At 45.8% G+C, this 12,913-nt stretch overlaps 1 protein-coding gene across 1 annotated transcript in view; it reads left to right on the forward strand.

The window, feature by feature from the left end:
• The window catches only part of syne1b (spectrin repeat containing, nuclear envelope 1b), a 386,581-nt gene that overhangs the window by 254,508 nt on the left and 119,160 nt on the right, over positions 1-12,913 (forward strand). The window contains 8 exon segments of the mRNA XM_055638842.1: positions 966-1,175; positions 2,991-3,092; positions 4,935-5,054; positions 8,944-9,144; positions 9,765-9,938; positions 10,087-10,104; positions 10,106-10,219; positions 12,224-12,420. Of these exon segments, the coding sequence (XP_055494817.1) occupies positions 966-1,175; positions 2,991-3,092; positions 4,935-5,054; positions 8,944-9,144; positions 9,765-9,938; positions 10,087-10,104; positions 10,106-10,219; positions 12,224-12,420 (1,136 nt within the window).

Below are 12,913 nucleotides of genomic sequence, written 5' to 3' on the forward strand. Positions count from 1 at the left end.
ACAAACTTCTGCAGTTGCACCATCGAGAGTCTGTTGACGGGCTGCATCACAGTCTGGTACGGGAACTGTTCTGCCCACAGCCGCAAATCACTACAGAGAGTGGTGAAGGCAGCAACTGTCTCCTGGCCATTCAGGACATTTTCCACAGGCGGTATCTGCGGAAGGCACACAGCATCATCAAGGACCACAGCCACCCAGCACGTAGCCTGTTACCGTCAGACAGACAGATGTTCCGGATAGTCATTGTGGGCTAAAGGGCCGATCCTATGTTCTCCTCTGGATTCTACATGGATTTCAACAGCACAATTGGTGGAATGTTCAATACGACTGGAGATTGAGACCATAGCTAGTGCGTGAAACTCAGATATCCGAGTTGGGAGTGTAGAGTGTAGAGATAAAGTCCAGCATCAGAACTGAAGGTAGCAATTTGATATAATGTAATAAAAAGGAACTGCATATGTTGGTTTATACCAAAGATGTACACAAAATGTTGGAATAACTCATTGTGGTCAGGCAGCATCTCTGGTGAAAATGGATGTGTCATGTTTCGGGTTGGGACTCTTCTTCAGACTGATGAGATGCATCTCCGGAGATGCTGCCTGACCCACTGAGTTACTGCAGCATTTTGTGTCTATCTTTGGTAACCATTTGATGACAGGGCAGCACGGTGGCACTGCGGTAGAGTTGCTGCCTTACAGTGCCAGAGACCTAGGTTCGATCCTTACTACACTACCTGTGACCGCGTGGGTTTTCTCCGGCTGCTCCGGTTTCCTCCCACACTCCAAAGACGTGCAGGTTTGTAGGTTATAATGGGCTTCCGTTAAAATAGTAATTTGCCCCTGGTGTGTAGGATAGTGTTAGTGTACGGGGTGATCGCTGGTCGGCGTGGACTCGGTTGCCCGCGCTGTATCTCTGATCTAAACAAAACTTATTTTCTATTTTCTATTTTCTATTTTGTTGCCTAGGGTCTTGCAAAAGAGGTCGAGGAGGTGATTGAAGAAGTAACCGGGAAGAAGGATGAGTTCTTCCTTGTTCTGCCCGAGACTAAAACGAACCAGGATATCATTGAAGAAACGGTGAGGTGCCTCCAGGACAGGCTCGGCTCGTTAGGATTAACCCTGAAGCAGCGCTGCGAGAGGCTCAGAGACAGACTGCAGCAGCTGATGGAGTACCAAGTAAGTGGAGCTCTGCCTCGTGTCACTGCGGTGTTACTGGGGTTGCAGTGGAGTCCAGTTCTGCCATTCCCTGCTTGTGGGTTTCGTGCATCAGGGCAAGTACGTGCGGCACGGTGGCGCAGCGGTTGAGTTGCTGCCTTACAGCGCCAGGGATCCGTGTTCGATCCTGACCATGGCTGCTGTTCTGTATCGAGTTTGTATTTGTATTTTCTCCCCTTGACCGCACGGCTTTTCTCCGGGTGCTCGCCCGTTTTACCCTCTCACTCCAAAGACGAACATTTGTAGGTTAACTGGCTTTGGTAAAAATGGTAAATTGTCCCAAAGTGTGTATGATAGTGGTAGTGTGCGGGGATCGCTAATCGGCGTGGACTCGGTAGGCTGAAGGACCTGTTTCCACGCTGCATCTCCAAACTAAACGAAACAATTCTGCACATCATCTCTTCATTTTTTAATTTTTTTAAAATGTATTAATTTTTTTATTAGAAGCGATGTACATACATCTCAATCATGATATGCAACTTTATACATTTTGTGTACAACTTCTTTTTTTTTAAACTTTAACCAATAATAGAAAAAGAGAAAAGAGAAAGAAGAGACGAATGAGGATAGTAGTGGAGTGTAGTCCGCAGTAGTTGACGTTAAATGAATGATGATGGTCAAGTAAACTGCGCGCTTGAAAGTGAGAAAAAGAAAGAAAGAAAAAAACCAAAAAAAAACCAAGGGCCCCAAAGAGAAGATGGCCTTGAGAAAATAAAATAAATAAGTAGTGAATCCAAAGAAGGTAGAGCTAATCAAAAAAGAAAGGGAATGTGCCCAATTCATAACAATTCACACCCATCACTTAGTTCTAAAACAATTACTTTCCACATCATCTCTACCACGCAAAAGACACACTTATTTTTTAGAGAGTTGTTCAATTTGATTCTACTCTTTGCATCAAAGCAGCAAGATTTGGAGCAAATTAATACAGTTGGTTTGAAATGAAGCATCTCTCTGCAGTACAGTTGCAATATGTTGACCACGGCACAATGGGAATACTCACAGTTTACATGGGCAGTTCCCATATTTCCCTGTAGCGTGGAATGAATACCCTGTTATCTATACTGGTTCGCCGAGCACATTCCCCTACCACTATTTTCAGTTTTTGCTTGCCCATGTTCTCGTCAACTTCTCTCACCTGCACACTGGAGGCAAAATGCAGTGACTACCGACCCCCACGTTTTTGGGATGTGGGAGGAAGCCGGAGCACCTGGAAGAAACCTGTGGGGGGGTCACAAAGCGGACATGCAAACTCCACAAAAGCAGCGCCAGCGGTCAGGTCTCTGGAGCTGTGATGCAGCAAGTCTAGTCGCACCACTTTGGTGTCCCGAGGGCAACTGTGGGTACAGGACCCAGTTACGTGACTCTGGGTGCTGTCTGTGTAGAGTTTGCACGTTCATCCTGAGAAGGCATGGGTTTCCTCTGGGTGATCCCGTTTCCTCCCACATCACAAAGACTACGGGTTTGGAGGTTGATTGGCTTCTGTGAAATTGCCCCTAGTGTGTAGCGAGTTGATGGGAAAGAGGGAAAACAGAAGTTGTATGAATGGGTGATTTATGGTCAGCATTGAATTGATGGGCCTAAGGTCCTGTATCCATGCTGTATTACTAAACTTTAGTTACGTATTACCGTGCTTGATATGTGCCACTGCAGTCCACCTTGTGAAATGCTAACTGCATTCCGTTGTCTCTGTACTGTATGCATTTGTCGGACAGTTCCTTTCTTTTGAACGGTTTGTGTGCTTTTTAAGCGTGATTTTGCATTGTTTGTTGACAGACTGAGTTGAAGCTGCTGGTCACCTCCATGGCTGACAGTAAGTATGTCGTCCTACAGAAGCTGACTGAAGCTATGGAGCATCCTGTCACAGAGCAACTGCAGGTAAACAAAGATCTTCTTTCCTTTCCGTGCTCAGGGGCAGCTTCATTCATTGAGTGAAACAGGGCACGAGGATGGATGTGGTGGGAACTGAAGACATTTTATAAAGGATTTAAGTAATTCTGGCGTTGCTGCGAAGTGGGACACCCTTCTGCCCGTTGTACTTGTGTGACCCTCGTCGAACAATCCCAATTCATTCTTGAATATGCTTCATTGGCTTTTCGTAGGCAGTTCATTGAAGATGATGACTGGACAGAGGTTTAAAGTGAGGGGGAAAAGGCATCTCTTTCACACAAAGGGTAGTGGTGGGTGTAGGGAATGAACTGCCAGAGGAGGTGGTTGAGGCAGATGCTACAACAGCAAATAAAAGACACTTGCACAGGTACATGATTAGGAAACATTTGGGGGGATGTGAGTCAAATGCAGGCAAATGAGACTAGCTTAAATGGGGCATCTTGGTCGGCATGGATGAGTTAGGCTGAAGGGCCTGTTTCCATGCTGTATAACTCTATGACATGCTGCCCAATGCCAATGACATAGTTGATTCAAGTTATCACCTTTACCCATATAATGGTCTAGTATGGGTCCTTCCCGGCTTATCAATGCCCAGCTTATGTACAGCCCGTACATATCACCAAATGTTTGGGAGACTGGTGAGATGGATTTGCTGGCTGCTGGGGCGGTTAGGGGCATCTTCTATGTGCAGGAACCCGGTTTGTGCCCACCTTTCCGACTTGCAAACTGGTCAAGTTACAAACAGTTGAAAGGAACGGAATCCTGCCCTTAACCCCTGAGGAGGACCTGAGATATCCGTCCATGTCACAAAAGTTCACCCACTGCAGATTGGACCACTTCCTCTCGTTATTCTGGCAAAAATGAAGAACATGGATGAGCCGCAACCTGAGTTGATGGCATGTGGAAATAAGGAACTGCAGATGCTGGATTACACAAAGGGGGACTAAGAACTGGATTAATTCAGCACGTCAGGCAGTGTCGTTGAAAGCATTTTATCGTAATGCATCACACCATGGTTTGGGAACTGCTCCATCCAAGACCACCAGACATTGCAGAGAATTGTGGACGCAGCCCAGAGCATCACACAAACCAACCTCCCTTCCATTGACTCCATCTACATTTCACGCTGTCTCGGCTGGGCCGGCAACATAATCACGGACGAGTCTCATCCAGGGCACTCCCTCTTCACCCCTCTCCCATCAGACAAGAGCTACAGAAGTGTGAAAACACACACCTCCAGATTATGAGACAGTTTCTTCCCAGCTGTTGTCAGGCAACTGAATTCTATCAACATCAAGAGAGCAGACCAGTGCTGCTACCTACTTCATTGAAGACCCTCTGACTATCTTTAATTGGGTAGGAAGGAACTGCAGATGTTGGTTTAAACCGTCTGAAGAAGGTCTAAAGAAGGGTCTCGACCTGAAACGTCACCTATTCTTATTCTCCAGAGATGCTGTCTGACGCGCTGAATTACTCCAGCTTTTTGTGTCTATTTATCTTTAATTCGGCTTTACTAGACTTTATCTTACACTAAACGTTATTCCCTTTTTCATGTATCTGTACAACGTGGACAGCTCGATTGTAATCATGTATAGTCTTTCCATTGACTGGTTAGCACGCAATGAAAAAGCCTTTGTACACGTGACAATAAACTAAAACTAAACTATACAACTATCTCTGGAGAACATGGAAAGGACACAGTTAGGTTCCATGACCCATCCATGTTCTCCAGAGATACTCCCTGACCCGCTGAGTTACTCCAGCATTTGTCTCGTGAGATGACGACATGATTGTCAATCTAAATTTAAACCTGTGTTTGTCCTTTTACAGGCTGTTTTGCAGGCAGAAGATGATCTCAGGGAGTTTGAGATGCGAATCAGCCGCTTAAAAGAGCGATTGGAGGAACTGCAGCCAGACCCGACTAAACTTCTGGATCTTTCGAAAGTGCAGGTCTGGATTCATGAGCTATTGAGATATGACGCGGAGAATTCCCTGCTGAATTTAGCCTGAGCTGTGAAACTCAAAGGTCTTTGTCACTGAGATAAACAGTCCAGCCATCCCACATGAGCCTGTTTAATTTGATTTCTAAAAAGAATCATAGAAACATAGAAAATAGGTGCAGGAGTAGGCCATTCGGCCCTTCGAGCCTGCACCGCCATTCAATATGATCATGGCTGATCATCCAACTCAGTATCCTGTACCTGCCTTCTCTCCATACCCCTTGATCCCTTTAGCCACAAGGGCCACATCTAACTCCCTCTTAAATATAGCCAGTGAACTGGCCTCAACTACCTTCTGCGGGAGAGAATTCCAGAGATTCACCACTCTCTGTGTGAAAAAAGTTTTCCTCATCTCGGTCCTAAAATATTTCCCCCTTATCCTTAAACTGTGACCCCTTGTTCTGGACTTCCCCAACAACGGGAACAATATTCCTGCATCTAGCCTGTCCAACCCCTTAAGAATTTTGTAAGTTTCTATAAGATCCCCCCTCAATCTTCTAAATTCTAGCGAGTACAAACCGAGTCTATCCAGTCTTTCTTCATATGAAAGTCCTGACATCCCAGGAATCAGTCCGGTGAACCTTCTCTGTACTCCCTCTATGGCAATAATGTCCTTCCTCAGATTTGGAGACCAAAACTGTACGCAATACTCCAGGTGTGGTCTCACCAAGACCCTGTACAACTGTAGTAGAACCTCCCTGCTCCTATACTCAAATCCTTTTGCTATGAATGCTAACATACCATTCGCCTTCTTCACTGCCTGCTGCACCTGCATGCCTCCTTTTAATGACTGGTGTACTATGACACCCAGGTCTCGTTGCATCTCCCCCCTTTTCCTAATCGGCCATCATTCAGATAATAATCTACTTTCCTGTTTTTGCCACCAAAGCGGATAACCTCACATTTATCCACATTATACTGCATCTGCCATGCATTTGCCCACTCACCCAGCCTATCCAAGTCACCTTGCAGCCTCCTAGCATCCTCCTCACAGCTAACACTGCCCCCCCAGCTTCGTGTCATCCGCAAACTTGGAGATGTTGCATTCAATTGCCTCGTCCAAATCATTAATATATATCGTAAACAGCTGGGGTCCCAGAACTGAGCCTTACGGTACCCCACTAGTCACTGCCTGCCATTGTGAAAAGGACCTGTTTACTCCTACTCTTTGCTTCCTGTCTGCCAGCCAGTTCTCTATCCACATCAATACTGAACCCCCAATACCGTGTGCTTTAAGTTTGTATACTAATCTCTTATGTGGGACCTTGTCGAAAGCCTTCTGAAAGTCCAGATATAACACATCCACTGGTTCTACCTTATCCACTCTACTAGTTATATCCTCGAAAAATTCTATTAGATTCGTCAGACATGATTTACCTTTCATAAATCCATGCTGACTTTGTCCAATGATTTCACCACTTTCCAAATGTGCTGCTATCCCATCTTTAATAACTGATTCTAGCAGTTTCCCCACTACCGACGTTAGACTAATTGGTCTGTAATTTCCCGTTTTCTCTCTCCCTCCCTTTTTAAAAAGGGGGGTTACATTAGCTACCCTCCAATCCTCAGGAACTACTCCAGAATCTAAAGAGTTTTGAAAAATTATCACTAATGCATCCACTATTTCTGGGGCTACTTCCTTAAGTACTCTGGGATGCAGCCTATCTGGCCCTGGGGATTTATCGGCCTTTAATCCATTCAATTTACCTAACACCACTTCCCGGCTAACCTGGATTTCACTCAGTTCCTCCATCTCATTTGACCCCCGGTCCCCTGCTATTTCCAGCAGATTATTTATGTCTTCCTTAGTGAAGACAGAACCAAAGTAGTTATTCAATTGGTCTGCCATGTCCTTGTTCCCCATGATCAATTCACTTGTTTCTGACTGCAAGGGACATACATTTGTTTTAACTAATCTTTTTCTCTTCATATATCTATAAAAGCTTTTGCAGTCAGTTTTTATGTTCCCTGCCAGTTTTCTTTCATACTCTATTTTCCCTTTCCTAATTAAGCCCTTTGTCCTCCTCTGCTGGTCTCTGCATTTCTCCCAGTCCTCTGGTAGGCTGCTTTTTCTGGCTAATTTGTACGCTTCATCTTTTGTTTTGATACTATCCCTGATTTCCCTTGTTATCCACGGATGCACTACCTTTCCTGATTTATTTTTTTGCCAAACTGGGATGAACAATTGTTGTAGTTCATCCATGCAGTCTTTAAATGCCTTCCATTGCATATCCACCGTCAACCCATTAAGAATCGATCGCCAGTCTATCTTGGCCAGTCGATCAATGTGGAAAATTAGTGTGTGTGTGTTACAGTGTATATGAGTATTGACCATCACAAGTTTGGTTGTCTACAGCAGGTTTGTGTGTGGGATTGGCATGCTTATTTATGTGCTGAGCAATTTATGTTGGTTGCGAAAGTATGGTGTCTGTATTTGTGACATGTGGGACACTAATTTGTAGTATTGATGTAGAATTTAGGTTTAGAGCTAGTCAAATGAGAATCTCCTGAACGTCACTATCAGAATATAAGGGCATAGCTATAAGGGGAAAAGGTTGATGGAGATGTGCGGGCAAGTTTTCTTTTTTACACGGAGGGTGGCGGGGGCCTGGAATGCATTGCCAGGGATGGTGGTGGAGGCAGAGATGATAGTGATGTTTAAGAGGCTTTTAGATAGGCACTTGGAAGTGCAGGGAATAGAGGTTATGGATCATATGCAGGCAGAAGAGATCAGTTCAGCTAGGCATCATGTTTGATACAAAGATCGTGGGCCGAAGGGCCTTGTCCTGTGCTGCACAGTGTTAAGTTCCAATTAAGAAGTTAGAAAGCGCTTTGATTTAGCTTTTTTTTGTGAATTGGTTGAAGATTGTCTGGCTCTCCTAGAACCACAATGGGAACAGAGGCAGGGGAGGAATTATCAGGCACCAACGTTCAATGAAGAACTGTCAGCTGCCTTTACATTGCCATCTTTGTTTGGCAGGACATGAGGAAACAGAAAGGTTTTATTTTAAAGTGCCAGGGACTTAAACGAAGAGAGAAATTTAAAAGTGGACCTTCTTTATCGTAGTATTTAGTTTAGTTTGGAGATGCAGTGCGGAAACTAGCCCTTCAGCCCACCGAGTTTGTGCCGGCCAGCGACCACCCGTACACTAAAGGGCCTGTCCCACTGTACGAGGTATTTCAAGAGTTCTCCCGAGTTTCCCATGATTCGAACTCGGAGAATTATGGTAATAGCTGTTCGTAGGTACTCAGGGCTCTCGGGGACATTTTTCACAGTGCTGTAAAAACTTCACGAGTTTCCGTGTTTCCCAAGTACCTGCCGTTAACATTACGAGCCGCTACGAGACATCCACGAGCTCCGACGTAGCCGCTACGTACATTCTACGTAGTTACCACGAGTTTGATTTTTTTTAAACTCGGGTGAGCTCTTGAATTACCTCGTACAGTGGGACAGGCCCTTAACACCAACCTAAACACCAGGGATAATTTACAATGTTACCAAGCCGATGAACCCACAAACCTGTACCTGTGTGGGAGGAAACTGGAGGTTCCAGCGAATAACCCACGCAGGTCATAGGGAGAATGTACAAACTCCGTACAGACAGCACCCGTAGTTAGGATCGAACCCAGGTCTCTGGCGCTGTAAGGCCACAACTCTACTGCTGCATCGCCTTGCTGCCATATTTGTTAAAGATGCATCCAATTATAATGGAATTGATGGACAATTAATCTTTTGCTTTAATACATTAATTTCTGGGTCAAGTTTAACCATGCAATATTCCCAGTCAAGTCAATCCAAGCCACTTAATAAAGCCTTTTACTCCTTTCCCTTTGCAAAGGATACGTATGAAGAGTTGACGATGATTGTTGGCTCCAGGCGCAGCTCTTTAAACCAGAACCTGGCATTGAGAGGTCAGTATGAGCAAGCCCTGCAGGACTTGTCGGACCTGACCGACACAGGCCAAGAGAAGATGGCACTGGACCAGCGGATCCTGGTCACATCCAGAGGAGATGTCAAGAACTTGCTGGATAAACACAAGGTGAGGCTGGTTTATTGTTATGTCGTGGTTGCTTGTACTTGAGAATCGTTGGCCAGAGACATAGACAGGCACTCCATATGATTCACCGAGCTGTAAGATGACCCACCAGAAAACAAAAAACAATAAGCCTGAAGAAGGGTCTTGACCTGAAACGTCACCCATTCCTTCTCTCCAAAGATGCTGCCTGTCCCGCTGAGTTACTCCAGCATTTTGATCTATCTTCGATTTAAACCAGCATCCACAGTTCCTTCCTACACAAACAATAAGTATTGACGCCCGACGTTGATTCAGGCCCGATTTTCTTCCCAGCTTTCGTCAGGCAACTGAACCATCCCATCAACAACTAGAGTGTGGTCCTGACCTACCATGGCCCTTCCGTTGCCTCCTTCCCCAACCCCCCCTCTGTCTTTCCTCCCTGCCTTCTCATCCGGCATCTGGATTTCACTCAGTTCCTCCATCTCGTCAGTGCGCTGAGTGGTGAGACAGTTGCAGGGACACCACACAGGGGTGCTGTGTCGCTGGACCTTGTCTCAATCTCTTGCTGACAATTTGCAATCATACACCGCACTGATTGCAGTGGAGACCACCCATGACTAATCTCCATCTCTATATGTTCAAAGGAATTTTTCCAGGGACTCGAGTCTCACCGGATTGTCACAGAAACACTCTATAAAAAAGTAAGCAGCTGCCTCCACCAAAAGGAAACTAGCTCCCAGGAAGAACTGATCAGCAAGTCCTTGGCCTTGCTGAAGGATGCCCACAGGAGAGGTGTGGAATTCGAGGGGACTTTGGAGGTGAGGCCTTTGATGTTTGGTGAGAATCGGTAACTTTGTGTGCAATGTAACATCCAAAAAGCACTTGTAAGTTGTGTCCATATTTCAAGCTGTGATTTTTTTTTTTTTTTTTTTTTTTTAAATTTGAATAATTTTCTTGCCTTGGCAGACCTGGACCAAGCTGACGAAAGGATTATGAGAACTTGTGCAAGCAACTGGAAGCAGTGGAGAGCAGTATCCCTGGAGCTGGACTGGTCGAGGAGTCGGAGGAGCGACTAACAGAGCGGATCGCTCTTTACCAGGTTGGTCACGTTCCCCGTGCCATTCCTGGGAATGTAGGAGTGGGAACAGATCCCTCGATGGGCCCTGCTCCACCATTCGGTGCAGTTGTGGCTGACCTGCGTTATCTTTATTTCTCTGTGCCTCAGTCAATCAAAACATGAACTAAAATGCACCACTTTTAACATGACTTTACACTTTTAGAGATACAGTGTGGAATTGGGTCCTTCAGCCCTCTGAGTCCTCACCCACCAGCGATCACCCCACCCATCAGAAGGTAGACAAAAATGCAGGAGAAACTCGGCGGGTGAGGCAGCATCTATGGAGCGAAGGAATAGGTGACGTTTCGGGTCGAGACCCTTCAAGGGTCTCGACCCGAAACGTCACCCATTGCTTCGCTCCATAGATGGTGCCTCACCCGCTGAGTTTCTCCAGCATTTTTGCCCACCTTTGATTTTTCCAGCATCTGCAGTTCTTTCTTAAACCCCACACATCAGTCTATTTCTATACATTAGGTTCAATTTACAGAAGCCAATTAACCTACCAACCTGCACATTTTAGTTTAGTTTTGAGATACATCACGGAAACAATAGACAATAGGTGCAAGAGTAGGCCATTCGGCCCTTCGACCCAGCACCGCCATTCAATGTGATCATGGCTGATCATCCCCAGTTCATTGGCTATATTTAAGAGGGAGTTAGATGTGGCCCTTGTGGCTAAGGGGATCAGGGGGTATGGAGAGAAGGCAGGTACGGGATACTGAGTTGGATGATCAGCCATGATCATATTGAATGGCGGTGCAGGCTCGAAGGGCCGAATGGCCTACTCCTGCACCTAATTTCTATGTTCCTGCCTTCTTCCCATATCCCCTGACACTGCTATTTTTAAGAGCCCTATCTAGCTCTTTCTTGAAAGCATCCAGAGAACCTGCCTCCACCGCCCTCTGAGGCAGAGAATTCCACAGACTCACCACACTCTGTGAGAAAAAGTGTTTCCTCGTCTCCGTTCTAAATGCATTACTCCTTATTCTTAAACTGTGGCCCCTGGTTCTGGACAGTGCCGGCTCTGAATCGACCAGCGATCCCCGCACACCCAACACGAGGGACAATTTACAATTTTACCGAAGCCAATTAACCTATAAACTTGTACGTCTTTGGAGTGTGGGAAGTAACCGGAGAACGCAGAGAAAACCCATGCAGGTCACGGAGAACGTACAAACTCCGTACAGACAGCACCCGTAGTCTGGATTGAACCCGGGTCACCATGCCGCCCAGTCAGAATTAGCCGTGAAATCTAACAAACTTTCTCCACAGCATTCTGATGGCTGAATACTATATTTTCACTAGTTATTGTATGGAAATATAATCACAATGATCTAGCATTTATTTTAAAATTACCTTTTAATATCCCCTCAACAGAATATATCGTTTTTCACTTTATCGAAATGATTTCTTTCAGCACCCATTGTTGTTGTCTAATCAATTCTAAGTATCTGAACTACAAGCCTTCAATAAACAAGTCACACAGCATGGGAACAGTCCATTCAGCCCACCATATTCATACTGACCATTCAATACCCATTGATAATAATCCCATTTACCCACACCTTGGACTTTGGAGAAACAGCGCGGAAAGAGTCCCTTCGGCCCACTAAGTCCACACCAAGCAGTGAACCCCGCCCCTGCACATAATTTAAATTTTTTTTACCGAAGCCAATTAATTTACAAACCTGCACATCTATGGAGTGGGGAGTCTGAAGAAAGGTCCTGACCCAAAACGTCACCCATCCTTTTTCTCCAGGGATGCTGCCTGATCCTTTGTATCTATTTGCAGTAATGAATGATTCTTTCAAAACAAAATTAGTGGATGAGTTGCAGGGGCCGGCCAATGTCTTTGATCCCTAGGTTTGGATGGGCCAAGATTGGGTTTCCTTGAATGGCGAGTAATGCCTATGTAAAGACGTGGAATTATTCCAGTGGTGAACTTGAGGTGATGCGAATGCAGGGTGTGGTGTCTTTCTGTTCCAGCGGTTGAAAGGCATCCTGACTGAACACCAGCCACAGTTGTACCAAGTGCTGGAGGATGGGAAGAAGCTCTTGACATCCATCAGCTGCACAGACCTGGAGGCTCAGCTGAACCAGCTGGGTGAACACTGGCTCTCCAGCACTGCCAGGGTCTGCAGGGAGCTGCATCGGCTCGAATCTGTCCTTAAACACTGGAGCAGGTAAAAGGGAAATTGTTGCATTGTGCCTCTGCCCCAAAATGTCCCATTGTCAAAGGTGCCAATTGAGAGATTTGGGGAACAAAGAAACAAATGGACAATAGACAATAGGTGCAGGAGTAGGCCATTCGGCCCTTCGAGCCACTCAATGTGATCATGACAGATCATTCCCAATCATTACTCCGTTCCTGCCTTCTCCCCATATCCCCTGGCTCCGCTATCTTTAAGAGCCCTATCTAGATCTCTCTTGAAAGTATCCAGAGGACCGGCCTCCACCGTCCTCTGAGGCAGAGAATTCCACAGACTGCCACAGGAGCTTGTTGAAGCAGGCCCTTCGGCCCACCAAATCCATGCCGACCATTGATCACCTGTCACCAGTTCTACTTTATCTCACTTTTGCATCCTGCACACTCGGGGCAATTAACAGAAGCCAATTAACGCACAAATTTTCATGTCTTTGTAATGTGGGAGGAAACCGGAACTTCCAGAGAAACCC

Source organism: Leucoraja erinacea, chromosome 8 (genome assembly GCF_028641065.1).
Source record: "Leucoraja erinacea ecotype New England chromosome 8, Leri_hhj_1, whole genome shotgun sequence".
Classification (NCBI taxonomy): Eukaryota; Metazoa; Chordata; class Chondrichthyes; order Rajiformes; family Rajidae; genus Leucoraja; species Leucoraja erinaceus.